We start from the raw sequence: 27,305 nt of genomic DNA, 5'->3' as shown, positions 1-27,305 counted from the left end.
GCTGGGAAACACTAGGAGGGTCTGACTGAAATCCCCTTGAAACTGTCCCGTTTCTCAAGGTACCCGGGAGGCGTCTCACCGGCCCCGCAGTCCGCAGGACCCTGCGCACGGACCGCAGGCCTGGGGCTCCTTCTCAGAGTGACTGAGCAGAAAGGGTTTGGGTTTTCTATAAAAACGTTGAGGAAAGTGGCATGTGGGACCCAAACTGGTGCAGTAGCCAGGGCAGGGCAGGGCCGGGCCAGCTAGGCCAGGGGCGAGGGCAGCCAGGGGCTCCAAGTGCCGAGGGAGGGAGGGTTCCCCTGTGCCTGCCTGTCTCACCTCTCATTCAGGTTGACATTGTTAACCCCTTGCTGTCCAGGCCCCATCCCACAGGGCAGGAGAGATGCCCGGGCAGTGCAGAAGGTCTCCGGTGCGCACCTGCTGTGTGCTCTGCAGGCAGAACGGTACCCCTGACTCCCAGTGCATGGCACAGGGGGCTCCCGCCCTTACAGCACCAAGCCCTCCCCGTGAGAACCTGACCCTGCAATGCCAGTCTGAGCCCATCGCGTTGAAGCTGTTCACTCTGAAACCTAATACTGTGTTAAATGTCCATACATTAACCATTTCACTGCTGACCATTTCACCAGGAATACCAGCTCCTGCACTTCTCCCACTGTCCCAAACAGCCTCTCCAGGTGCTGAGATGGCCAGTTGCAAGGGACTGCAGCTCCCTCTGTCCCCCATATCACTCCTTTGCCAGGGTTACGAGGGGTAACTACAGAGATCTGCAGCCCAGAGCCTCTGGGCAGTGTAAAAACCAGGCAGTTTAATAGCAAAATAAAGGACAGGGAATCTCCATCTCACACGGCTTCTCACTCACTCATGCTTGGCACGCCCCCAGGCTGCGTTGGCTCGGCTCGGCACAGCACAGCACGGCATGGCTCACCAAAGCACAGCTCATGCAGAGTCCTGCGAAATCCCCTCCCGCTGCCCAGGGCTGTTTGCATGGTCCAGGCTGCTGCAGGGAGCAAGGGGGTTACCATCTTGAGAGTGAGCTGGGCAGCCTGGAGGCCATGTTCCCAGCAGCAAACGAGGCTGCAGCCAATGTGTCAGGGCAGCGTTACCCAGCACCAGCACAGCCTGGGCAGTGCCAGGCACAGGGCACAGCCACCAGACTCAGCTGAGCTCTCGCTGCCCCAGCCCAGCGTTCAAACCCTTCCTGCCCCAGATCACTGGCTCCCCGTGCTCCAGGGTCTCAAAGGGCAAGGGACGGGGACGGAGCAGGCCAAGGCCCCCTTCCAGGGTGCACACAGCCGGCAGCAGGGCCTGCCAGCCCCACCCCCCTCCAGGGGTGCACACAGCCGGCGGCAGGGCCTGCCAGGCTCCCCCCCAAGAGTCCTAATACAAACAGCTGCTGTGTTTTGTCAGCCAGACCCCTCTTCCCCCGCGCCAGGCTCCAGACAGGCCTCTCCCCTTCCCCCCTCTGACACAGCCTGGCCAGCCTGTGTGGGTGCAGCTGGCACTGGGCTGCACTGGCATCTGAAGCCCATGGCACCACAGTGCCCCCCGTCATGTGCCTGCCAGCAGCCCTGGGTGCTCCGGTCATCTCAGCTGCAGCCCTCGCTCAGTCCCGGCCTTCCCAGATGTCCTCCCGCTGCTTGTTCTCCAGGCGCTTTCTCTCTGCAGAGACAAGGGAGGGAGGGAGGGTGAAGCTTGGCTCCAGGCCCCTGGGTACCGAGCAAGGGCCCACACTAGCCCCGGCTGTCCCAGCCACAGCGTGTCCCATGTCCCATGCCCCCCGCTCCTGCTACCCCACTGCAGCACCCCTCCCAGGCCGTTCACTAGACGGGCAGGGGCTCTCGGGGCTGAGAGCAGCGAGGCAGAGGGCCGGAAAGGGGGGCCTGGGAGCTCCCAGCCTGTCTGTCACCCCCACCTGTGAGCTGGCTCTGGTGCCCCACACTGAGCGCACTGCTTGGGCTCCACCTAGTGGCACGAGCTGATCCCTGCAGCCCAGGAGAAACGCACCTGCTGCCAGAGGCAGGTGGGGAGGGCAGTTGCCCCTGGCCTGAGGGGGCCCCTCACTCAGCTATTCCGAGGGGCGCAGTGGGGTGGACCCACAGGAATGGGAGGTCTCTGCTCAGCTCCAGGCTTTTCCCTGCCACTGTGCCCCCTCCCCCCCCAAGGCAGCACCATCATGCCCTGGGTAAGAGTGGCAGGGACTCCTAGCCCCAGAGAGCACTAACACCGCCCCACAAGTGGGCAGGAGGGAGGGGGGCTGGGCAGGGGGCGAGGGTCTGCACGGGCAGGCAGGCACACATGGGCACAGCACAGAATGGGCAGAGTGCTCTCGTGGCAGGCAGACAGGTAAGGGTTAATCTCCTGGCCCGTTCCATGCTCATGACACAGACACGCTCTGGACATTCACCGTGACCTTGTTACACTCGGTCTGTTTCCTGGCCCGCCCGGCTCGCTCCATTACCGGTTATCTGGCCGTTGCAGCTGGAGGGCCGCGAGCCAGCTGCCATGCCTGCCAGAGGGGGCCGGGCAGACTGACAGCCTGCAGCAGGCTCTGCCCAGCAGCCCAGCCGATTGCCAGATGTTGCCCCAGGTGGGGCTGTAGAGGGGCTGCAAACCGTGGAGCCGAAGACAGGTCCTGGGGTGGAGAACCCGCTCCCCCTTCCCAGAGCTGCCTGCACACCACCAGGCAGAGCGCTCCCCCTTCAACCAGCAACAAAGGGCGGAGCTGGGCAAGGCCGGGGGGGCACTGCAGGGCCCGGGCCCCACCATCGTTCTCCCGGAGCTAGCCAAGACGGGCAATGAGATTTGCAGCAGGCACTAAATGGGGGAGGGGCTGCAAGCACCAGCAAGTGGCGGGTGAGGGCACCATGGCACAGGGACCCCGCCTCAGAGCGAGGGGAAAGCCTGCGGGCAGGACCAGAGAGGAGCTGGCACTGCACAATGCCCTGGGCCAACCTCACCCAGCGCACCCACCCAGCGACAGATGGGGCAGGGCAGAAAGGAGCCAGGCCATGCAGTGCTGACTTAGGAGGAGGGCTGGTGGAGCGGGCTAAGCCAGGACGGGGGCAGGAGTGTGCAGCCCCGGGCGGGCAGGGCCAGGAGCCACCGGACAATCTGGGGGAGCCGCCAGCCCCAGGGACTCGCCAAATGCAAGTGTGGGGCTTGCTGGGGTTACACGAGGCAGGACCCAGGATTTGTTCCTGGCCCCACCGTGCTCTGGTCTGTGAAGCAGCACAGCGCGGCCCCCGGCGGGGCTAGCCCGAGGCTAGGAGCCAGGCAGCTTGGCCAGTGAGTTGGGGGAATGGCTTCCCCACCAACCCTGCATCCCCGTGTGGGAAGGGAAGGAGTGCCCGGACTGGCCATGTGGGCAGCCTTTGCCCAGAGCCTGGCCCATGTCCTGGCAGCACCAAGCTGTGCCAGGAACGAGGTGGGCATGGAGCTGAAGCGCAGGGGCTGGTCGTGGGGCTCCGCTGCCCGGGCTCACTGCCTGCCCAACTCCCAGAGCGGCCAAGGGCCAGGGCGTAGCACAAACTGGCATCTAACCAACGCAGCCCGGCACCACCGTGCCACAGCCTTTCACCAGCCGCTCCACCCGCACTTCCCCACCCACGAAGCTGCAGCCACCTCTGGGGTGGGCTGGGGCCAATGCCTAACCCCCCACACAAACGGCAGGGGGATTTACTTTCCACAGAGGGAACTTGGCCAGAATGCCTGGGATAGGGCCCGAATTGGGGGCAAGGCCCAGGGTCAGGGCTCAGCCGCCCCCTAGTGAAGAGCACTGAACACCAGCATTGCTTCCTGCAGCTCCCCGGGTTCTCCCACGCAAGCACAGATCCCAGCGTGGCTGCAGGTGCAGCCAGCCAGCCTGTTGGCTCTCCACAAGCAGACAGCGAGGCCTGGGCCAGGCTCTCCCCGAACAGCCAGCAGCAGCGAGCGGGCAGCGTGGAGCAGACGGCTGAGAAACCCCTGCATGCCCCCCACTGCCCCAACGTGCCACCCCCAGCGCCTGCAAGCCGAACAGCCCAGGCTGCAGGGATGAAGGGGCAGCTCCACACCCCGCAGCAGGAAAGCAGCAGCTAGGAGCCAACCTCGGGCCTCCTGCAGCTTCTTGCGCTCGGCCTCGCGCTCGGCTCGGCTCTGGTTGCTCCGCACTCCAAGGGCTCCGATCACCAGCCTCCGGGCCAGGGCCGCAGACGTCTCCGGACGCTCTTTTGCTGGCTGCAGGAAGTCTGGAGAGAGGAGATAGCCATCACCCCAGGGACTGCAGCACGGAGCTAGCAGGGACGCGTGTCCCAGGCCTGGCTGTGGGGAGCGCTAACCCGCCCCGCACTGTGATCGCTGCCAGATGCCAGGGCCCTGTCTACAGTGGGCTCCCCCATGTGGCTGGCTGCACTGGGGCCGGATGAGCCCTAGCCCTGCTCGGTCCCCACCCCGTGGGCACCTCCCTGCTCTGGGCCATGCTGGCAGCTGTCCTCCCCATGCCAGGCCGCTTAGCACCGGGCCTGGAGCAAGCAGCCACCTGTTCCCAGGGGATCATGGCAGACCCGAACCAGATGCTGGCATCCATGGCCAGCCCCACACACCCTGACCCCGCAGGGCACTCTGAGCACAGCACGGGGGAGGTACAGCTCTCTCCTGGCTCCAAGACTGCCCTGCCCATGGGCCAGTCGAGCCGCGATCCGGACGCTGCGCGGCCCCAGACCCTTGCAGCAGCATTCCCACGTGATGACTCCGCTCCTGGAGCCCAGCGGCTGGGATGGGGAGGTCGCCCCCCTCCGCACTCACCAGCACAAGCCCTGGCTTTGGCTTTGGCTGCTCTTGTGCCCTGTGCCAGGGGCCGGGTCTTCACCATCACGTGCCTGCTGCTCAGGGCATCGCGTGCTGCGGGAAGAGGGCGGGGGCCAGAGTCAGGGAGGGGCCCCCAAGGGAGCTGCACCAAGAGCCGGGGAGCCTGCAGGGCAAGCCCTGAGAACAGGGACCAAGAGGGCTCTCCCAGCTCCTTGGCCCCCAGGCTCAGCAGTGTCGTGCCCAGCCTGCCCGTGCGGTAAGGGAAAAGGAGCTGCCCCTGGGCACCGGCTGCTCGTGGTGCAGAGCACGCCGGGCAAGGTCCCATTTCTGTGCCGTGCCCATGCCCACCCGGAGACCAGTGCCAGGGCACCTGGACCCAGCCTCCCCATGCCCCACAGGCAACAGCAGAGCAACGAAACCAGCCCCAGGCTGTGCCAGGTGGGGGGAGGGCACACCCAAGAACACCCCAGCGGCCACAGCTGGCAGTCTCAACAGCCAGCCTTTCCCACCGCGGGCAGGGGACATGGCGCCGGACGACTAACAGCGTCGCTTGGCTGTCTGCCAGGCGCTGATCCACAGCCCTGCCTGTCCCAGCAGGAGCCCAGGCAGGTCAGCCAGCCCCGTGGCCAGCACACGGAGCCCAGCGCCTGGCACCCTGGGGGCGAGCGGGTGGACACAGCACTGCCCATCTCACCCAGGCTGCTCCTTCAGCAGAGACTCCAGCCTGGGCACCAGCAATGGGCAGCACTTTACCCAGGGGCCTCACAGCTGCACCCACCCCAGCACTGGAGGTGGACGTACCTGCGATGGGGCTGGAGAAGATGCCCAGTGCGTGCGTGTCGTCCACCCATTTGATGTCAAAGCCTTTCTTCCTGCCAGGGAGAGCGAGCAGCTGAGATCTGAGGCATCGATGGCATCAGCACCGTGGGGGCGAGGGACAGGGGGCACAGGGACCGCCAAGGACAGGGACCCTGGGGAGGGGCTAGACAAGGCTGAAGCACTTTCCGCAGCGCCATTTCGGGAGGGAGGACAGGCAGAGCCCAGAGGCTCAGCGGGCAGGAGCGGGAACTGGCTGGGGAAGGCCTCGATCCAGAGCCCCGTGGCCATCTCAGGGGCGTGCAAATCTGGCAAAGGAGCTTGCAGAGCTGGGGGCTGCTGGGGGGAGGGTCGGGGACAAGATTCCTGGCCTCTGGCGCAGAGCGACCGTGCAGGGCTCTGGGGGCGGGGGTCTCTGCCCGGGCCGGGGGGACTCACTGGTAGCTGCAGAAGATGTGCAGCAGGTCAGCGGTGCCGAAGTCCTGCGGGAAGTCGTAGATCTCGATGACATGGGGCAGCTCCGAGTCGCTGAGGTCCAGCTCAGCAGGCTGCCAGCCAGAGTAGTCAAAGCGGGGCTCCTGCAGGCTGCTCCTGGGCTTTTCACCGCCCAACAGCTGTGGGGAAATACATGGGGCTGTGAGCTACCCCCTGGTGCCCAGGCTGGGCCCCTCCGCCCTACCCAACAGCCCGGCTCAGTGTGACGGCTCGCAGGACTGGCTGCTCCATCCAGGAACTTGCCCCATTGCACACACTGCAGCTTGGCAGCCTGGCTGGCTGCAGTCTCTGTGTGGAGCGAGCAAGCAGGCTGATAAATGGGGTGAGCTCCTGGGCCCGCATGCCGGCCATCAGCCCGGGAGATGGATTAACGGCCCTGGGGACGCGGGGAACTATCGATCGGGCCTCCACGCTGCAGCTGGGCCTCTCCCATTACTAACCTCCCTTGGCTTTGCTGTGCCACTGGGGTCCCGAGCCAGGGGGCAGGGCACAGCCACGGCTGGTGCATTGGCTGCTGGCTCCCTGGGAACCATTCACATGCTGGTCATGCTCACTGCTCCTGCCAGGGCACGCTGCCCCACACGGGGACAGTCACATGGCACCTCCCCAAAACAAGGCCAGCACACCACACGCCCAGCTCAACCCCAGTGCCCCAGCCGGACCTCCCTGGGCCTGCACCAGGCAGGCAAAGGGCCACACTGGGCACTGCAAGCTGCCGCACGAGCACTGGAGATGGAGTGGTCCCAGCGACTCTCCAAGGGATCTGGACCAAGGGCAGGACACACTAACCAGCCCCTGACATGGCGCTCATAGGCTAGGTGTCACCCCTGGGTCCTGGGAGGGGCAGCAGGGGACAGGCAGGGCCTGGGGCACCTGCAGCTTTGGAGCGGGGGAGAGGCCCCGGGGCACAGCTGCTGGAGCCGGAGCCAGAGCATCATCTGCAACATGGATCAAAGCTGGGGCTGACTGATGGGATGGAGTCAGAGCCTGGGGACTGCTCTCCACTTGCGTGAGGAAGCCAGGCTGCCCCTTCCCACATTCCGGCGGTCCCCCTCAAGTGGGTCCTATGCCAGCCTGCGCCTCTGCCCGAGAGACAGCAAACAGACCTGGGTCGCAAAGCTTTCACCCAGTCCGGGCTCTGCCCTGGGTACCCCCGGTTCTCCGGAGCAAGGCACATTCCCACCCAGCAGCCGATGTGTCCGCTGGGCACAGGGACACAGAAGGCACTGAAAGGCTCTTATCTACAGAGAGTCTCCTGGGACCCCGCAGAGAGACAGGCTGGCACAGAGTCCTAGCGACAGCAGCAGCTCACGCTTCCACATCGCACGGGCACAGCAGTTCCCAGCCCCTCAGAGGTAACCGCAACGCACTGCATGGGGGATCCTGTCCCACCATGAACCAGCCCCCCTGGGGCGTCGCCGGGCACTGCAGGACAGGCCCATGGATGCCCAGCACTGCCAGCGGTTACAGCCACGCGTGGAGACCCAGTGACGATGCCAGGGGCAGCGATCTGTCTCGTGCTCTCCCTGCTGCGCTATGCCCACCAGGGGAACCCTGGGTCCAGCCCAGCCCCAGAGGATCTCAGAGGGGCAAAGCGCATTTCCAGCACAGGATGCAGCCAGGATGCTGGGGTCATGTCTGGCTCTAGAGCAGGGCCCAGGGATCTCTGTCACCAAGTCTCCAGGCGATGCTCTGGAGCTGCTCCCTAAGAAGCCAGGCAGGACTCTGGGGAAGTCTCCTCTCTGGGAGCAGCCTGTCTGCAGGACACACAGCTCACACAGCTTCCACCTTCCTGGGCCTGACCTCGGAGCATTCAGCCTCCTCTGGCCCTCCATGTGCTTCCCACAGCGAGTCCGCCCAGGCGGGGTCCTGGGGAAGCCAGAGAGTCCTGCCCCCCAATTCCACAGTCAGACGTGACTCTCAGCCAGCCAGTAAAACAGGAGGTTTATTAGACGACGGGAACATGGTCTAACACAGAGCTTGTAGGTGCAGAGAACAGGACCCCTCAGCCGGGTCCATTTTGGGGCCAGTGAGCCAGACAACCACGTCTGCCCTTCACTCCATGTCCCAGCCAGCCCCAAACTGAAACTCCCTCCAGCCCCTCCTCCTCTGGGCTTTGTCCCTTTCCCAGGCCAGGAGGTCACCTGATTCCTTTGTTCTCCAACCCTTTAGCTCTCACCTTGCAGGGGGGAAGGGCCAGGCCATCAGCTGCCAGGAGACAGGGTTTCAGCCATTTATGTACCCTGGCCCTTTGCTCTACAACAATTACACTCCCTTAATCCCACCATCGAGAGATTTAAGAAATGCACAGGGGAAACTGAGGCACCCCTACAGTATTCAGAGGAAACATTAAGAACAGTCCCGCTTCGTCACAATCTCTAATAGCACCAGGCTGCCTGGAGCTCCGTTTTACATCCCATCCAAGGACACTTGGATCCCACGGCGGTGAGCACCCTCGACATGCCCAGGGGACAGAGGAAACCCCCCCTCGCAGCAGTGCCACTGGCACGGCACACCTAGCCCTACTGCAGCCCAGGAGCTGCCCCTCCCGCGCTGCCAGGGGTCAGCCACCACCAGCTGCTGTGCGGCTGCGTTACCCTTGGCACCCGGTCACTGAGCACCTAACGCATCCCCTGGTACACTGGACGGGGCTGTTCTGGCTGTCACAAGCCCCGCAGCAGTGCTGAGTCCCGGGCAGAGCCGCTCCCTCGGCCAACCAGCGGATTTACTGCTCCAGTCAGGCCGGCTCCCGCGCAAACAAAGCAGCCATTTGTTAGCGTGACTCACTGACTCCCTTCCTGGCCCATCGCGCAGGGCCTGAGTGCGGAGGGCAGGTACTGTGCAGGGGGCGTCTATAACCCAGAGGTGCTGGAACTATTTGTAGTGGGGGTGCTGAAAGCCGTTGAAGCAAACGGTAAACCCTGGATATGATAGAAACCACATCAAGCCAGGGGGTGCAGCAGCCCCCCCAGTTCCGGCAGCTCTGCCCAGCCCCAGTCCCTGCCCGATCCCCAAGCAGCCGTAGCAGGATGCAGTGGGCTGCCAGGCTCGAGGCTGTAAACCCCAGGCAGCTCAGTCACTACGCAGTGTTAATTCAGACCCTTTGCCAGTAAGGAGGGAGCGAGGGGGCTGGCGGAGAGGCTGGGTGCTGGCGGAAGGGACGGCCAAGTTGTGAAGCACGTGGGACACGCTCCGGCTATCGGAGAGCGTGCCAGCAGCACTGGCGGGGCCGGGCCAGCCCTGCGTTCACGAGGAGCGCTCTCAGGGCTCTCATCCAGCAGGCTGAGCCCCCTCTGTTGCCCCTGGCGTCAGTGGGAATTGTGCTGCACGGCTCAGGCAGGATCGGGCCCTGCGGAGATGCTCCAGGAAGCAGAGCACTCGGGTAACTCCGATGATCAGACACCATGGAGTGCAAACTGCTCGAGCTGCTTAGCCCCTGCCAGCCCTGACCTTCACGAACCACTGAGTGCAGGGGAGGGGGAAGAGGGATGACAGAGATGGGCTGCCAAGCGGCTGCTTCCAGGCCTAATGGCACAGGTCAGGCCAGCGCTCTGCGAGCTCTCCAGCCCAGGCGGCCAGACGCTGCCAGCTGCAGCCCTTCTGCCTCCAGGGCTGAACCTACCTGCTTGCTCCTGGCAATGCCTGCTGGGAATGCGGGAGGCCTACCCCACTGCAAGGGCTCCCTGCCCTGTTCCTTGGACAGCTGCTCAGCCAGGCCTGGAGTGACTGAGCCGCCCTTCCCCTGACTCACCAGCTAGTGCCAGCCAGCGACACGGCACCAAGAGGGCAGGCTACAGCCAGAGCTGCACCCCCAACCCAGGGCAGAGCTTAGCCCCCATCCATCCCCACATGGTGGGGCTTCGGGACACTAGCTGCTGGGCAAACCTGGCAAGTGAGCGCTCCCAGGGGAATGGGTGGGGCTGCCCTGAGCAGGACTCCAGCCCCACACCCCCAGGGCGGCCTGTTCTCCAGCGCGGTCCTACGGTGGGGGCTGACAGAACTCCCAGCAGAGCCCCAGCATGGCCTGGCCCCACGGCCGCACTGACGGGGCCACGGGCTGGCCGGCGGGGAGCCCAGGGGCATCGGGACCGCTGAGCCCACACACACCTTCAGCGTGTGCTCAGCCGGGAGCGAACGCTCACCACGTCTCACAATAACCGACAGCAACAACCGCGGTTGAGAGGAGGTGCACAAGCCAGCCAGAGCTCCCGCAAATGTGGCGGCCTCCTGCTGGAGCCCAAGGCCTGTGGGAGATCATGCCAGACACACAGGAGAAGTGCCTAGGAATCAATGGAGCAAAATGGGTGTGTCACGGAGTGTGGGGGAGTCCAGGCCCTGCACCCCTCTTCCTGGGATTCACTGAGACTCTCAGCCAGCCAGTAAAACCGAAGGTTTATTGGACAACAGGAACACAGTCCAAAACAGAGCTTGTGGGTACACCCAGGACCCCTCAGTGAAGTCCTTCTGGGGGAGCAGGGAGCTTAGACCCCAGCCCTGGGGTTCCCTGTGTTCCTCCACCCAGCCCCAAACTGAAACTAAACCCACCGAGCAGGTTCCCTGCTGCAGCCTCCATCCACATTCCTGGGCAGAGGTGTTACCTCCCCCTCCCCCTCCTGGCTCAGGTGACAGGCTCTCAGGTCTCCCGTCCCCAGGGCACATTCCCAGGTCAACACTCCCCCCTCCCTGCTGCGTCACATCGTCACATCTCTCCCCCCTTCGAGACTGAACTGAGCGGGGTCACTGTGACCAGTGACCTGGGGAAGTTCGGGGCCCCCTCTCCGGGACAGCGCATCCGCTATCAGGTTGGCACTTCCCTTCACGTGGACCACGTCCATGTCGTAATCCTGCAGGAGCAGGCTCCACCTCAGGAGCTTGGCGTTGGCTCCTTTCATCTGGTGCAGCCAGGTCAGGGGAGAGTGGTCGGTGTAGACGGTGAAGTGTCGCCCGAAGAGATAGGGCTCTAGTTTCTTGAGGGCCCACACCATGGCCAGGCACTCCTTCTCGATGGCCGCGTAGTGTTGCTCCCGGGGTAGCAACTTCTTGCTCAGGTACACGATGGGGTGTCTCTCCCCCTTTTCATCCTCCTGCATTAGCACCGCCCCCAGTCCCGTGTCGGAGGCGTCGGTGAACACCACAAAGGGCTTGTCAAAGTCTGGGTTTGCTAGAACTGGGCCACTGACCAGAGCCTCCTTCAGCGCCCGGAAAGCCTCCTGGCACTGCTCGGTCCAGACCACCTTGTCTGGCTTCCCCTTCTTGCATAGCTCAGTGATGGGGGTGGCTATGGCGCTAAAGTGGGGCACAAATCTTCGGTAGTATCCTGCCATCCCAATAAAGGCTTGGACCTGCTTTTTGGTGTGGGGAGCGGGCCAGTCTCTGATCACCTCCACCTTGGCCGGTTCCGGCTTTAGGCGGCCGCTCCCCACCCGATGGCCCAGGTAAGATACTTCAGCCATCCCCACCTTGCACTTCTCCGCTTTGACAGTCAGCCCAGCCCCCTGGAGTCGGTCCAGCACTTGTCTAACCTGGGACACGTGGTCCTCCCAGGTCTGGCTAAAGACACAGATGTCGTCAATATACGCCACGGCAAAACTCTCCATCCCCCTCAGGAGCTGGTCCACCAGGCGCTGGAAGGTGGCCGGCGCTCCCTTGAGGCCGAAAGGCAGGGTCAGAAACTCATAGAGCCCCAGAGGGGTGATAAAGGCCGATTTCAGCCGGGCATCTGCATCCAGCGGCACTTGCCAGTAGCCCTTTGTAAGGTCCATGGTGGTAAGGTACCGAGCTCCTCCCAGCTTGTCTAGGAGCTCGTCCGGCCTGGGCATGGGGTAGGCATCCGATACAGTGATGGCATTGAGCTTCCGATAGTCCACACAGAACCGGACTGACCCATCCTTTTTGGGGACCAGCACCACCGGCGAGGCCCAAGGGCTGGCCGATGGCTGGATCACCCCCAAAGCCAGCATGTCCCGGACCTCTCTTTCCAGGTCCTGAGCAGTTTTCCCTGTGACTCGGAAGGGGGAGCATCTTATCGGCGGGTGCGACCCTGTCTGCACCCGGTGGACAGTCAGATTAGTGCGTCCAGGCTGGTTGGAAAACAGCTGTCGGTACGGATGCAGCACCCCCCTGACCTCAGCTTGCTGGGCAGGGGTGAGCTGATCCGAGAGGGGGATTGTTTCCAGGGGGGAACCAGCTCTGGTCCCAGGGAATAGATCTACTAAAGGGTCATCTCCCTGCTCCTCCCACTGACCGCACACAGCTAACACCACATTCCCCCTGGCATAATATGGCTTCATCATATTCACATGGTACACCCGGCGGTGGTGGGCCCGGTTCGACAGCTCCACCACATAGTTTACCTCATTGAGCTGCTTGACGACCTTGAACGGGCCCTCCCAGGCGGCCTGTAGTTTGTTCTTTCTCACGGGGATGAGAACCATCACCTGATCCCCGGTGGCGTAGGCACGGGCCCGCGCCGTGCGGTCATACCAGACCTTCTGCTTCCTCTGGGCTCTGGCCAGATTCTCCCTGGCCAGGCCCATGAGTTCAGCCAGTCTCTCTCGGAAGGTCAGGACATACTCCACCACTGACTCTCCATCGGGAGTGGCCTTCCCCTCCCACTCGTCTCTCATCAGGTCCAGGGGGCCCCTCACCCTCCTTCCATATAACAGTTCGAAAGGCGAAAATCCGGTAGACTCCTGGGGCACCTCCCTGTACGCGAACAGCAGGTGAGGTAAGTACTTGTCCCAATCCTGCGGGTGCTGGTTCATAAAGGTTTTCAGCATCATCTTTAGCGTCCCGTTAAACCTCTCCACCAGCCCATTGGACTGGGGGTGATACGCTGAGGCCCAGTCATGCCGGACCCCACATTTCTCCCACAAGCACCGGAGCAGGGCCGACATGAAGTTGGAGCCTTGGTCTGTCAAGACTTCCCTGGGGAACCCCACTCGGCTGAAAATGGTCAGGAGCGCATCTGCCACGGTGTCTGCTTCAATGGAAGCTAAGGGCACTGCCTCGGGGTAGCGGGTGGCGAAATCTACCACCACCAGAATGTATTTCTTCCCCGACCGGGTCGTCTTGCTGAGAGGCCCCACGATGTCCATGGCCACCTTCTGGAAAGGCTCCTCTATGATGGGCAAAGGTCTCAACGCCGCTTTCCCCTTGTCCCGGGCCTTCCCCACCCTCTGACAGGGGTCACAGGATCGGCAATACTGCCGGACGGTGGTAAAGACCCCGGGCCAGTAAAAGTTCTGTAGCAACCTCTGCCGGGTGCGCCGGATTCCCTGGTGCCCTGCGAGGGGGATGTCATGGGCCAGGGACAGGAGCTTGCGGCGGTACTTCTGGGGGACCACCAGCTGCCTCCTGATCCCACAGGACTCCCCTTCCCCTGGGGGAGCCCATTCTCGGTACAGGAACCCCTTCTCCCACAGGAACCTCTCCTGGCAGCCTCTCCTCATGGTCCGTCCCTCACTGAGGTCGGCCAGGTCCCTGAGCTTCTGCAAGGAGGGATCTTTCCTCAACTCGGCCTGGAACTCAGCGGCTGGGGAAGGGATGGGGCCCGGTTCCCCCTCCGTGGCCAGGTCTGAGGCCGCAGCCTCTCTGAGCCGTGCCCCTCGGCGCTCCCTCCCCACCCGAGTAGGGTCTCGCGCCTCCAGTGTGGTACCCTCCCCAGGGTCAGGTCGCAGTGCCCCTCGCCGGCTCTGGCTACGGGTCACAACCAGGGCGGTCTGGGGGTCGCTTGGCCAGTCCTCTAGGTCTCCCCCCATCAAAACTTCAGTGGGCAAATGGTGGTGTACCCCCACATCCTTGGGGCCCTCCTTGGCCCCCCATTTCAGGTGTACCCTTGCCACGGGCACCTTAAATGGGGTCCCGCCCACCCCCGTCAGGGTCAGGTAGGTGTTGGGCACCACCCGATCTGGGGCCACCACCTCGGGCCGGGCCAGCGTCACCTCCGCGCCCGTATCCCAGTATCCATTGACCTTCCTCCCATCCACCTCCAGGGGAACAAGGCACTCTCTCCGGAGGGACAGCCCCGCACCCACCCTGTAAACCGAGCACCCTGAGTCCAGAGCCTCCAGCCCTCTGGCGGGGCTGGCTGGGGGTACTCTTCCCTCCTGAGCAGGTGGCAAACTGGTAGCCCCCCTTTCCTGGGTCGCCTGCCCCTCGTCCAGCTGAGTCCCTACCCAGTTAACCCTGGGTAGGTTGGGTCTGCTCAGTTTGTCCCTGAGCCCGGGGCACTGGGCCCGTACGTGGCCTCTCTGGCCACAGTGATAGCAGCTCAGGTCACGTTGGTCCCCTCGAACGGGTCGGAGGGGCCCGACACCAGGCGTTCCCCTTTGGAGGGGGTTCTCCCTATTTCCCCGCTGGGAGGCCCCATGGTGGCTCTCTCTCTGCATCGGGGGGGGCCTGTTCTTTTGGGACTCCTCCCGGCTACCCCCTGACCGACTGTTCACAAACTCGTCGGCCAGCTGCCCTGCATGCTGGGGGTTCGCGAGCTTTTTGTCCACCAGCCACAGCCTCAGGTCGGAAGGGCACTGTTCATACAGGTGCTCCAGTACAAACAGGTCAAGCAGGTCCTCTTTAGTTTGGGCCCCCGCTGTCCACTTGCGGGCATATCCCTGCATCCTGTTGACCAGTTGTAGGTAGGTGACCTCAGGCGTTTTACGCTGACTCCGGAACCTTCTCCGGTACATCTCGGGGGTCAGCCCAAACTCACGGAGCAGAGCCTGTTTGAACAGTTCATAGTCCCCTGCCTCTGCCCCTGTCATCCGGCTGTAGACCTCCACGGCTTTGGGGTCCAGTAAGGGGGTGAGGAACTGGAGCCTGTCTGCAGGGTCAACCCTGTGCAGCTCGCAGGCATTCTCAAAGGCCGTCAGGAAGCTATCTATGTCCTCCCCCTCCTTCCGCTGGGCCAGGAAGCACTTATCAAAGCTCCTTGCAGTCTTGGGTCCCCCCTCACTCACCGCAGCCGGGGCCCCACTGCTCCTCAGCCTGGCCAGCTCCAGTTCATGCTGTCTTTGTTTCTCCTTCTCCTGCTGCTCATGTTGACGTTCCCTCTCCTTCTCCTGACGCTCCCTCTCCTTCTCCTGACGTTCCCTCTCCTTCTCCTGACGCTCCCTCTCCTTCTCCTGACGCTCCCTCTCCTTCTCCTCCTGCTCATGTTGACGTTGTTTCTCCTTCTCCTCCTGCTCATGTTGACGTTGTTTCTCCTTCTCCTCCTGCTCATGTTGACGTTGTTTCTCCTCATGTTGACGTTGTTTTTCATGATCCTCCAGCTCCCTCATTTTCCTCTCCCTCTCCCATTCCAGCCGCATCCGCTCCAGGGATGGGGAGCTCCGCTGGGAGGATCCCCTGCTGGCTGCTGGGGTCAGGGGGCCCTCGGTATTCGCTGGGCTTCCCACAACCCCTCCCCCAGGCATAGGTAGGAAGGGTCTCGGGGTGTCCTGGGCAGCAGTCTGACCCCTCCCAGCCTGGTCAGGCCCCAGGGCCCACGCTGCGTCCGCCGGGCGGCTTCCCTCAGGGACAGGGATCGGGTCATCCAAGCGATCCCTCTCCTCCAGCTGGGCAATCAGCTGTTCCTTGGTGGACCTCCCGACGCGCAGCCCCCTCTGCCTGCACAGCTCCACCAGGTCGCTCTTAAGGCGTTTAGCGTACATCTCCCGGCTGGCCACTCGCAGGCCGGGCAGCTGTCCACGGTTTCCAGGAAAAGCCCCTAGTGTGCCAGTCCTTCTTGAGGTCACCACCTCTTTGCCAGGGTCGAGTTGCAGACTCCTCCGCCCCTGGGACCGCTCGCTGCAATCCCCCGGGGGACCCTGTTACTGCAAAAGTCCTTCTCTCTGGTCACACACTCCCAGGGGTTAACCGCCCCCTGAAACCGTCTCTCTCTCTGAATCTTCAGCACGCCTGGTCCCCGTCAATCCCCCTTCGTTTTACTGTTCCCCAGTCACTTACTGCAGGAAGCGCCGTTCACGGGGTGCAGTAGATCCCACCGCTGCCACCAGTTGTCACGGAGTGTGGGGGAGTCCAGGCCCTGCACCCCTCTTCCTGGGATTCACTGAGACTCTCAGCCAGCCAGTAAAACCGAAGGTTTATTGGACAACAGGAACACAGTCCAAAACAGAGCTTGTGGGTACACCCAGGACCCCTCAGTGAAGTCCTTCTGGGGGAGCAGGGAGCTTAGACCCCAGCCCTGGGGTTCCCTGTGTTCCTCCACCCAGCCCCAAACTGAAACTAAACCCACCGAGCAGGTTCCCTGCTGCAGCCTCCATCCACATTCCTGGGCAGAGGTGTTACCTCCCCCTCCCCCTCCTGGCTCAGGTGACAGGCTCTCAGGTCTCCCGTCCCCAGGGCACATTCCCAGGTCAACACTCCCCCCTCCCTGCTGCGTCACATCGTCACAGGGTGTGCCGGAAATTGGTGGACAAAACATCGAGGGGTGGGGCTATTTCACCCCTCATCCTCATTTTGGGGTCCTCTGACAGAGCCCTGGGGAGGGAAGGCTGGCTACTGCAATGCTGGCTGACAGAAGGAGGAGCTTGCTTCTTCCCGTTCTATCGGGGCTGTCACCCCCACCCTCTCCTGGGACTCCATGGGGCCTCACAGGAGTCCTGACCAGCCAGGGCAAAGACAGGGACCCAGATGACATCACCAGCTCCTCTGGTTCCAGCTGTATCCCGACCATCGCCTGGGATGTGAGATTCGGTCAGCCTCTGCTCCCCTGGCCCCAGGCCCTTTCCTTCCTACTGACCGCTATTCCTACCTACATGCCTCCAGCTTTCACCCAGACCACACCACACGATCCATTGTCTACAGCCAAGCTCTAAGATACAACTGCATTTGCTCCAACCCCTCAGACAGAGACAAACACCTACAAGATCTCTATCAAGCATTCTTACAACTACAATACCCACCTGCGGAAGTGAAGAAACAGATTGACAGAGCCAGAAGAGTTCCCAGAAGTCACCTACTACAGGACAGGCCTAACAAAGAAAATAACACAACGCCACTAGCCGTCACCTTCAGCCCCCAACTAAAACCCCTCCAACGCATCATCAAGGATCTACAACCTATCCTGAAGGACGACCCATCACTCTCACAGATCTTGAGAGACAGGCCAGTCCTTGCCTACAGACAGCCTCCCAACCTGAAGCAAATACTCACCAGCAACCACATACCACACAACAGAACCACTAACCCAGGAACCTATCCTTGCAACAAAGCCCGTTGCCAACTGTGCCCACATATCTATTCAGGGGACACCATCACAGGGCCTAATAACATCAGCCACACTATCAGAGGCTCGTTCACCTGCACATCTACCAATGTGATATATGCCATCATGTGCCAGCAATGCCCCTCTGCCATGTAAAATCAAACTGGACAGTCTCTACGTAAAAGAATAAATGGACACAAATCAAATGTCAAGAATTATAACATTCATAAACCAGTCGGAGAACACTTCAATCTCTCTGGTCACGCGATTACAGACATGAAAGTTGCGATATTACAACAGAAAAACTTCAAAACCAGACTCTAGCGAGAAACTGCTGAATTGGAATTCATTTGCAAACTGGACACCATTAAATTAGGCTTGAATAGAGACTGGGAGTGGCTAAGTCATTATGCAAGGTAAACTATTTCCCCTTGTTCCCCCCCCCCCCCCCTTCCTCAGACATTCTTGTTAAACCCTGGATTTGTGCTGGAAATGGCCCACCTTGATTATCATACACATGAAGTGAGCTGTAGCTCACGAAAGCTCATGCTCAAATAAATTGGTTAGTCTCTAAGGTGCCACAAGTACTCCTTCTCTTTTTCTTGCTAACAATTGTCTGGCTGAGCTGGCCAAGACGCAGACTGTATTTTACAGCACTGCCCAGAAAGGCAGCTCAACGCAATGCCCAGAACAAGTTTGCCAGTCTCCGAGGGGCTGATAAGACCATGTGCTGGGCCTGCGTTTTTAGCACTGAGATTGCAAGTGACGTCAAGACCAGAGCTGCCTTTTTCTCTCTTTGCAGTTTTCTTCCCCTTTGTGTGTGTCTGTCAGGAAACAGGATCAGACTGTAACAGCAGCAACAGCTCCAGTTAAACTCACTGCTCCCCCCCAAGCACAGCTGGACATTAGGACATGAGGAAAATCTTCCTGTCAGGGTGGTTAAGCCCTGGAACAAACTACCCAGGCAGGGTGTGGAATCTCCATTGCTGGAGGTTTTTAAGAGCACTTAGACACACACCTGTCAGGGATGGGCTAGATCAGGGCTTCTCAAATTTCATCGCACTGCGACTCCCTTCTGACAACAAAACCTACTACCCGACCCCAGGAGGTGAGACCGAAGTCTGAGTCTGCCCAAGTCCCACCACCCCGCGTGGGGTGGGGCAAAGCCTGAGCCTCACCACCCCTGTAACCTGAGCCCCACCGCTCAGGGCTGTGGGGCTCAGGCTTCAGCTCCAAGCCCCAGCAAGTCTAAGCCAGCCCTGGCGACCCCATTAAAAGTGGGATTGCAACCCACTTTGGGGTCCCGACCCACAGTTTGAGAATCGCTGGGCTAGATAATACTGAGTCCTGCCTCAGTGCAGGGGGCTGGACTAGATAACCCAGTGAGGTCCCTTGCAATCCTATGCTTCTAGGATTATCATCTAGGAGACTGTCAGACAAGGGGATTTCCTTCCACAGACTCTCGGCAGCTACAGGGGGAGGGAACAAGGGATGTTAATAAAAAGACAGCCTTACTTCATCCTCTACACTTCAAATGCTCCAATGTTTTCTCTTCTTTTCTGCACCTGTAACAAAAGGTTAAAGGCTGCTGAAGGGTGCGCGGGCCATGGCTCTCGGCAGGCTGCATCTGTAACAGCAGGGTGCGGAAGGGTGCGTGGGCCATGGCTCTCGGCAGGCTGCATCTGTAACAGCAGGGTGCGGAAGGGTGCGCGGGCCATGGCTCTCGGCAGGCTGCATCTGTAACAGCAGGGTGCGGAAGGGTGCGCGGGCCATGGCTCTCGGCAGGCTGCATCTGTAACAGCAGGGTGCGGAAGGGTGCGCGGGCCATGGCTCTCGGCAGGCTGCATCTGTAACAGCAGGGTGCGGAAGGGTGCGCTGGAGCAGCACCACGGAAGTTTGCTGTTCTCCCACGAGGTGAGAAGCTCCCACGCCAGTGGTCCCCACTGGGAGAAGACATCGTCAAGAACTGAACGGTGAATCTCCCGTGCGTGATTTGCAGAAAACTGTCTGCACAGGCAGCCCGCTAGGGAGTTTTGCACCCCAGTAAACATGCTGCTGGTACGGCTATGCGATGGCTGATGCACCAGTTCCAGAGGACGACTACCTCTATGCACCAGAGGGAGAAACCTCGCTCCCCCAGGCACGTTTATATAAAATACCAGTCTGTCTGACATTGCTGAACTGGATGAGAGGGAGGAAGGTGTTGCAGGCTCCATGGACGACCCGCAGTTCAAGTAAATGGATGTGTTCCCTGGACTCCTGTACAGTTGAGATGCCACAATTGTCCGTGTGAACAGCCAAACCCAAGAGGCAGGTGTCGGTAACAACGGTTGTCTTGGGAGTTGGGGTGAGGAAAGGAATTCCAGCTGAATCCACCAGACGACCGTCTAAAACCTGCCTTGCCGTGTGTCTTGCCTTCTCCAGGGAGTGCACGAAGAGAAGCCAGGCTTGTAGGCAGCAAAGATGAAGGCCAGTGAACAGCATCACGTGTGTGCATCAGGCCATGTGGCCAAGGCGGAGAAGGCGAGTTCTGACTGATGTCCTGAGGGATGGTCATCTGATGTGGAGACCCTGAACTGGCGGAAGGTGGAAGAGAAGACCTTTCTCCCTAGAAGTCCGAGTAGCTTGTGTCCCTTCTCAGAGGGAGTAGCCTTTGGGTGCCATTGCTTGGACCACTCTGTAGACACCAAAGAGCTAGGTGGGGGGTGTCACGGAGTGTGGGGGAGTCCAGGCCCTGCACCCCTCTTCCTGGGATTCACTGAGACTCTCAGCCAGCCAGTAAAACAGAAGGTTTATTGGACAACAGGAACACAGTCCAAAACAGAGCTTGTGGGGACACCCAGGACCCCTCAGTGAAGTCCTTCTGGGGGAGCAGGGAGCTTAGACCCCAGCCCTGGGGTTCCCTGTGTTCCTCCACCCAGCCCCAAACTGAAACTAAAACCCACCGAGCAGGTTCCCTGCTGCAGCCTCCATCCACATTCCTGGGCAGAGGTGTCACCTCCCCCTCCCCCTCCTGGCTCAGGTGACAGGCTCTCAGGTCTCCCGTCCCCAGGGCACATTCCCAGGTCAACACTCCCCCCTCCCTGCTGCGTCACATCGTCACAGGGGGTGACCAACAAAAACTCCCCCTTGGGCAGAGCAAAGCAGGGCTCCTCAGCCCTCGTAGGGGTGGGAGCGAAGAAACCGGAGTGTGGCCACAATGGCCAAGGCCACGCCACTGGGAGCGGAAGGCTGCAGAATGCCTAGTTAGCTGTCCTGGGGCTCCTGGGCTTCCTTTGGTTCAACCTGTAGCTCTGCAGCCCCCGAGCATGAGCTCTGGGTATTGCGCCCGGCCGAGTCAGAGCGATGGAGTAACCAGCTCCTCCAGGGAGGACGACGAGATGGCTGGCTCCCCGCCGAATATGCTGACGAGGCCAGTTCTGGGTGGCCTGGTGTAATGATGCTGGTTCTGGCGGGACCCAACAGGAGAGTGCCAATTCAGGACAAATTGCTTAGAGCAGGGCAGTTACAGCCCAAGGCTGGGGTTTCTCCATCTCTAAGGCAAACCAAACCAGCCAGACAGAGAGGACTTTGGTTTTACCCCACTGGCTAACCACAAGTCACACAAGCAATTCCCTTAGACACTCCCGTTTCCCAGTATCTCCACCAGTGCCACTCATTATGGGGACAGAAGGTTATGAAAACCAATACCCCAGTAAAAGAGAAAAAGGTTCTCTCGATCCCAAAGGACCAAGCCCAGACCCAGGTCAATATACAAATCAGATCTTACCCACCAATCACGCTGTTGCCAATCCTTTAGAATCTAAAATCTAAAGGTTTATTCATAAAAGGAAATAAATATAGATGAGAGCTAGAAGCGGTTAAATGGAATCAATGACATACAGTAACGACAAAGTTCTTGGTTCAGGCTTTTAGCAGTGATGGAATAAGCTGCAGGTTCAAATCAAGTCTCTGGAGAACATCCCCAGCTGGTGTGGGTCCTTCAGTCCTTAGTTCAAAACTTCAGGGTAGAAAAGTCCCTCCAGAGCTCAGAAGCAGGACTGAAGACAAGATGGAGGAGCTGCAGCAGGTTTTTATAGTCTCTTGCCATGTGGTCTGTCTTTCTTTGTCCCAAAGACAAGCTGTCCATCCCATGGCCTGGAAAAACCTCAGAGTTCTGTCCATAGGCAGGTCCCTGCCCACCTTGCTGAGTCCCAAGGCGTGTCTGCCTTCTCTCAATGGGTCAGTTGTGTAGCTGATGGTCCTTAATGAGCCATCAAGCAGGCTAGGCAGAGCTGACACCAACTTATCTGGGGTGTCACCCAAAAGCGTATGTCACGGAGTCCCCGGGCGATGCTCTGGAACTGCTCCCTATGAAGCCAGGCAGGACTCTGGGGAAGTCTCCTCTCTGGGAGCAGCCTGTCTGCAGGACACACAGCTCACCCGGCTCCACCTTCCTGGGTCTGACCTCGGAGCATTCAGCATCCTCTGGCCCTCCGTGCGCTTCCCACACCCAGTCCGCTCAGGCGGGGTCCTGGGGAAGCCAGAGGGGCCTGCCCCCAACTCCGCAGTCAGACGTGACTCTCAGCCAGCCAGTAAAACAGAAGGTTTATTAGACGACAGGAACATGGTCTAACACAGAGCTTGTAGGTGCAGAGAACAGGACCCCTCAGCTGGGTCCATTTTGGGGGGCAGTGAGCCAGACAACCACGTCTGCCCTTCACTCCATGTCCCCTGCCAGACCCAAAACTGAAACTCTCTCCAGCCCCTCCTCCTCTGGGCTTTGTCCCTTTCCCGGGCCAGGAGGGCACCGGATCCCTTTGTTCTCCAACCCTTTAGCTCTCACCTTGTAGGGGGGAAGGGCCCAGGCCATCAGTTGCCAGGAAACAGGGTGTCGGCCATTCTCTGTGTCCAGTCCCCTGCACACACCTGCCTTCTAGGGCTCTGCAATGATCATACACCCTTACCCCACCCCCTAGATACTTAAGAACTGCCTAGGGGAAACTGAGGCACCCCCACACTATTCAGAGGAAACATTAAGAACAGTCCCACTTCGTCACAGCATAGCACAAGTTTGAACTACAGACAGTATAGAGCCAATATTCATAACTTTAACTACAAAAATGATACACACATATAGACAGCATAATCATAATCAGCAAACCATAACCTTGTCTTAGACACCCCATTTGACCCCCTTTATATAAGATTTGGTGCCACTACAGGACCTTGGTTGCAACGATGATCTATACGGTCCCAGATTATGTCAATAACATCACACCTGTTTACCTGGCGAGAAGACAATGGACAGAGGCGGGGCTTGGGGCCGGTGACATCAGATGCCCAGCTGGGAAGCAGGGGGGCTCTGGGCTGGAGGGAGGGAGAGAGGGAGCAGGCAGAGCCCACCTGGATGCAGGGGAGACTTGAATGTGCTGTGCTGTGCTGAGGGAGGCCAGGCCTGAGGTCATACGAGTTTCCCGTGTTGTGTTCAATGCTCAATAAACCTCCTGTTTTATGCTGGCTGAGAGTCACTCCTGTCTAGAGAACAGGGTTGCATCGTCCCCTTTGGGGGGTGAAGGCCCCGTGGGTCCAGAGCAAGTGGACTCCCTGAGGGGCCCACGGCGAGAGACAGGCGTGCTAAGGCTCAGAGAGGTGTGGCTCCAGGAGGCAGAGGGGCTTAACCCCGACAGAGAGTGGACCCCCGGGAGAAGGGCTGTCTCACTGAAAGGGGCACCCCGCCACGGACCACACAGGGCCAAGAGTGGGCACGATCTGTGAGTCCGTGACAACGTGGTAGCAGAGGATGGTTCGCGGACGCCCCCTGTAGACGGTGGCCTGCAAGCGCAGGCGCTTGGCAGCGAGTGGCTGCCAGCGATAGAATGAGGGTATTGAAAGGAACCAGCCTGGAAATGGTCTATAACCAGCTCCATAAGAGCAACCTGGCACATCTCTGCAGGGAGAGAGGGCTGAGCATCGGGAGGCTCACTAAGGAGCAGCTGATTGCTCAGCTTATAGAGAATGATGAGTCTGAGGAACAGGCTTCAGACTCCAGGGGGCACCATCTTTTATACCCTTGGTTTGGAGCATGAGGAGAGCTGAGGGTGGTGAAGCGCTGGAATGCGTTACCTAGGGAGGGGGTGGAATCTCCTTCCTTAGAGGTTTTTAAGGTCAGGCTTGACCAAGTCCTGGCTGGGATAATTTAGTTGGGGTTGGCCCTGCTTTGAGCAGAACCCTGATCTTCTATGTGCAGCCAACAGATACGGCTTGCAAAAAATTCCAGACTCAGGTGCATGGTGCACACGCCTACCCCATGTGTGCAACACAGCTAGGGGCCATCACTCAAAGAATGTGAATTTTTGAGAGCCCAGAAAACTGATGAAGTTAGCGCTGCCCTGAGAAGTTGTGCTGGAAATCTGGGGGCAGACACATGTGTGTCTTCCATAAAAAAGAAAAAGGCTGAATTATCACTGTAAATAGGATGGAACCTTAACGACATCTTAGCCACAACATCCGCACTCCTCACTGCACAGCCGCCCCTCTCCCGCAGGCAAAGGGGCCTGGTAACAGAGGAAGCCCAGGTGTCCCCACTAACAGGCTCTTCAGCAAAGCATGAGGGGCTTCCAAATCTTTAAGGTGCTCTATTTCCATCCTGCCCTGCAACGCCACCTCCGCATGGCTTGGGGAAACCCCAGAGTCCCTGCAAACGCTGCCCAGCCGCTCTCAGGGACGTCCCAGCACAGGGCATTGTGGGATGCCATCCTGGGACCAAGGGGGGAACGTGTGCAGAAAAGGCTAAACCCACATTGCTGTGCTGACTGCCCCCGCGGACAGTGGGAACGCAGAGAGCAGCACACCCAGGTCCCCACTGGTCCATCTCCACAGGGCTGCAGCTAACGGCTCTGCCAGAGACCCTCCCTGCTGCTCCGCAGCCACCCAGCAACCCTGGACCAAGCCACAGAGATTTTGACTCCAGCAACCCGGGGAAAGTTTCATCTCCCCCGCACCCCAGACCCACACAGTACCTGTGCACCCTCACATTACAGTGACACCTCCCCCAGCCCCACCCAGACACATCCGCCCCCGCCACACACAGCCTACCTCCCACCCACCCGGAGGCCTGACTGCCGGGGTGAGCACAACCCTCAGGAGACAGCACGCTGCAAGCTCTGTACTCACACCTGCTGGCGCTTTGCCCTGGCAGGCCGTCCCTCCCCGAGCCCACACTCAGGCTGGTCTACACCGTCCACGTGCTGATTTAGCTGTCAGCCGGGCAGTGATTCTGCACTGGTACCATCACAGGCTGACTCCTGCCTGTGACGAGCCCCATCGCCGACTGGTTACATTTTCAAACAAGCACCTCTGTGTTTCTCCCAAGCTGCCCCTTGCTTGGGAGGGGCTCCCTGTGCATGTCCACAAAGCCTCTCACAACTCTCCTTTGCCATGAAGCCTACAAAACACTTAACAAGGATAGGGCGTGCTGAATGCCCCGCCCAACCCTGTCTCGTTGCTCCCTGGACGCCCTCACCTGTCTGTCTCCAGCTGCTGACTTGTATCATACTCGACTGGATGCTTGCCGGGGAAGGCACTGTCTTTGTTCTGTCTGTGCAGCGCCCAGCAGAGCGGGGTCCCAGTCTGTGGCCGGGCTCCTAGGCACTACACTAATGTAGATGAATAATAATCAGAATATTGCTAGGAAGGTGCTCGGACTGGGATAGCGTAGTCTGTATATTGATGGGAATCCACTTCACAGATACCAGCACCCTTACAACAGGGTAACCGAACCCACAACAGGGGCCTGCATGGCTCTAACTGGACTGGCCGCAGGCTGATAACGGCCAAATGACATGACCACTGTGTGCAGCCCTGCCCGTACACGCAGTCAGATTATTTTCTGATTTCTAAGTTTGTTCTTTATTTTAAACAGCAGAAGAAGGAAGTTCCAGATGCTTCCCGTTACCATGCAGCAGCAATGCCAGGGTGGCAGAGCTAGGGAATGCAGAGGTTAAGCTGAACTCTTGCTTCACCTTAACTCCGTCCCTTGCACAAACACACTGCAATGCAGTCTCTGGTTACGTGGGCACACAGTCCTGCATCTGTGTCACCCCCACACATGGTATGTCAGGCAGACATCAGGTGTGCTGCAATTCACAGATGTCTGCTTCTTCAGCAGCACCAAGGTCTTTCCTAGCCCAGATTAGATTCTCTTCTCTGTATAAAATGGCCGGAACAAGTTCCATGGAGACATGAACAGTGGCGTAAGTGGCTGTCATGGAGTCCCCGGGCAATGCTGTGGAAATGCTCCCTGAGAAGCCAGTCAGGACTCTGGGGAAGTCTCCTTTCTGTGAGCAGCCTGTCTGCAGGACCCACAGCTCACACAGTTTCCACCTTCCTGGGTCTGACCTCGGAGCATTCAGCATCCTCTGCCCTTCCATGCGCTTCCCACAGTGAGTCCGCTCAGGCGGAGTCCGGGGGAAGCCAGAGGGGCCTGCCCCCCAACTCCACAGTCAGACGGGACTCTCAGCCAGCCAGTAAAACAGAGGTTTTTTAGACGACAGGAACATGGTCTAACACAGAGCTTGTAGGTGCAGAGAACAGGACCACTCAGCTGGGTCCATTTTGGGGCCAGCGAGTCAGACAACCCCGGGGTTGTCTGACTCGCTGGCCCCAAAATGGACCCAGCTGAGTGGTCCTGTTCTCTTCACCTACAAGCTCTGTGTTCTCTTCACTCCATGTCCCAGCCAGCCCCAAACTGAAACTCCCTCCAGCCCCTCCTCCTCTGGGCTTTGTCCCTTTCCCGGGCCAGGAGGTCACCTGATTCCTTTGTTCTCCAACCCTTCAGCTCTCACCTTGTAGGGGGGAGGGGCCCAGGCCATCAGTTGCCAGGAAACAGGGTGTTGGCCATTCTCTGTGTCCAGACCCCTGCACACACCTGCCCGCTAGGGCTCTGCAAGGATCATACACCCTTCTCCCACCCCCTAGATACTTAAGAACTGCCTAGGGGAAACTGAGGCAGCCCCACACTATTCAGAGGAAACACTAAGAACGGTCCCGCTTCGTCACAATGGCAAAGCAGCGGGACTTGCTCTGGGGACAAACCAAGGGGCCAATGGGGCTCTGGCAAGACCAGCAACTAAGAGCAGAGTGTAAGGAAGCAAGGATGACAGCTACACACGCTTGTGAACATCCCCCACCAGTGCGGGCAAGTTACACGTGGCTGAAAAGCCACCCCGCAGCACGTGAGTTCCACTGACCCCAGACGTTTAGCTTGTATCCCCGTTCCCAACCCCCTGAATTTAGCCCACATCTTTGGGAGGAGGCACAAGTGCCTCCCTCAGGGCTGGGGCTGGCCCGCCAAGCACTGCAGTCCTGAGAGGGGTTTTACTTCGGCACAGATACGCACATGAATTAAACTGTGTTAAATCTGAAACTGCTTCCCGCCGACGCTCTCTGCGGAGCTGTAACAGCTGATGTTATCCCACGGTTTGGAGGGTTTATTAGCTAACCCCTCGGTAATGAAGCTGTTTAGTTAATTTCAGCTCTTCATAGACACTAGAATGAGCCTGCCGCTCAGACGGTACTTGGGAACCAGGCTGGACATTCATTTGAACAAGATTAGGCCTGTTTGTTACTTTAGGGACATTAATGTCATTCTGCAGATTACCGGTTTCAAACTATCGCTTGAAAATGTAATAATGGATTTCCAGCTTCACAGCGAAAGCTGAACTTTCCTCCTCAGCCAGCAGGAAAACTGCTTCCTAGTGCTAACCAGCTCATTGCAGTAAATTTAGCCCCATGCTTGCGGGAAGATATGGTAATGAACCACAACTGATTAAGAAGCTGTCGTTTCCCTGAAACTTCACAGTGCTCTTTCAGTGGGAAGCCATGTGTCTCAGCCTGTTTCTTTCTTACAAGTCTGTGTCACGAGGGCGCAGGTGCGGCACGTGGCCTTTTCCGGGCACACTGTAAGTACTATAACTGAAAAGCATTTCCCTCCCTTCCCCCACACTCAGGGTGACCCAAGGAC

General features: G+C 59.6%; 1 protein-coding gene across 1 annotated transcript in view; it reads right to left on the bottom strand.

Annotated features, from left to right (window-relative positions):
• Positions 1 to 332: 332 nt before the first annotated feature.
• The window catches only part of LOC141991257 (coiled-coil domain-containing protein R3HCC1L-like), a 28,123-nt gene continuing 1,150 nt past the window's right edge, over positions 333 to 27,305 (bottom strand). Inside the window, exons 2-6 of the mRNA XM_074959550.1 lie at positions 6,040 to 6,215; positions 5,587 to 5,657; positions 4,783 to 4,878; positions 4,086 to 4,226; positions 333 to 1,659 (exon numbers count right to left, since the gene is read on the bottom strand). Coding sequence (XP_074815651.1) covers positions 1,604 to 1,659; positions 4,086 to 4,226; positions 4,783 to 4,878; positions 5,587 to 5,657; positions 6,040 to 6,215 — 540 coding nt within the window. The 3' untranslated portion in view covers positions 333 to 1,603. The remainder of the gene's footprint in view (positions 1,660 to 4,085; positions 4,227 to 4,782; positions 4,879 to 5,586; positions 5,658 to 6,039; positions 6,216 to 27,305) is intronic.

This window comes from Natator depressus, chromosome 7 (genome assembly GCF_965152275.1).
Source record: "Natator depressus isolate rNatDep1 chromosome 7, rNatDep2.hap1, whole genome shotgun sequence".
NCBI lineage: Eukaryota > Metazoa > Chordata > Testudines > Cheloniidae > Natator > Natator depressus.
The sequence above is the reverse complement of the archived record's forward strand: the minus strand, read 5'-3'. Positions and strand labels throughout refer to the sequence as shown.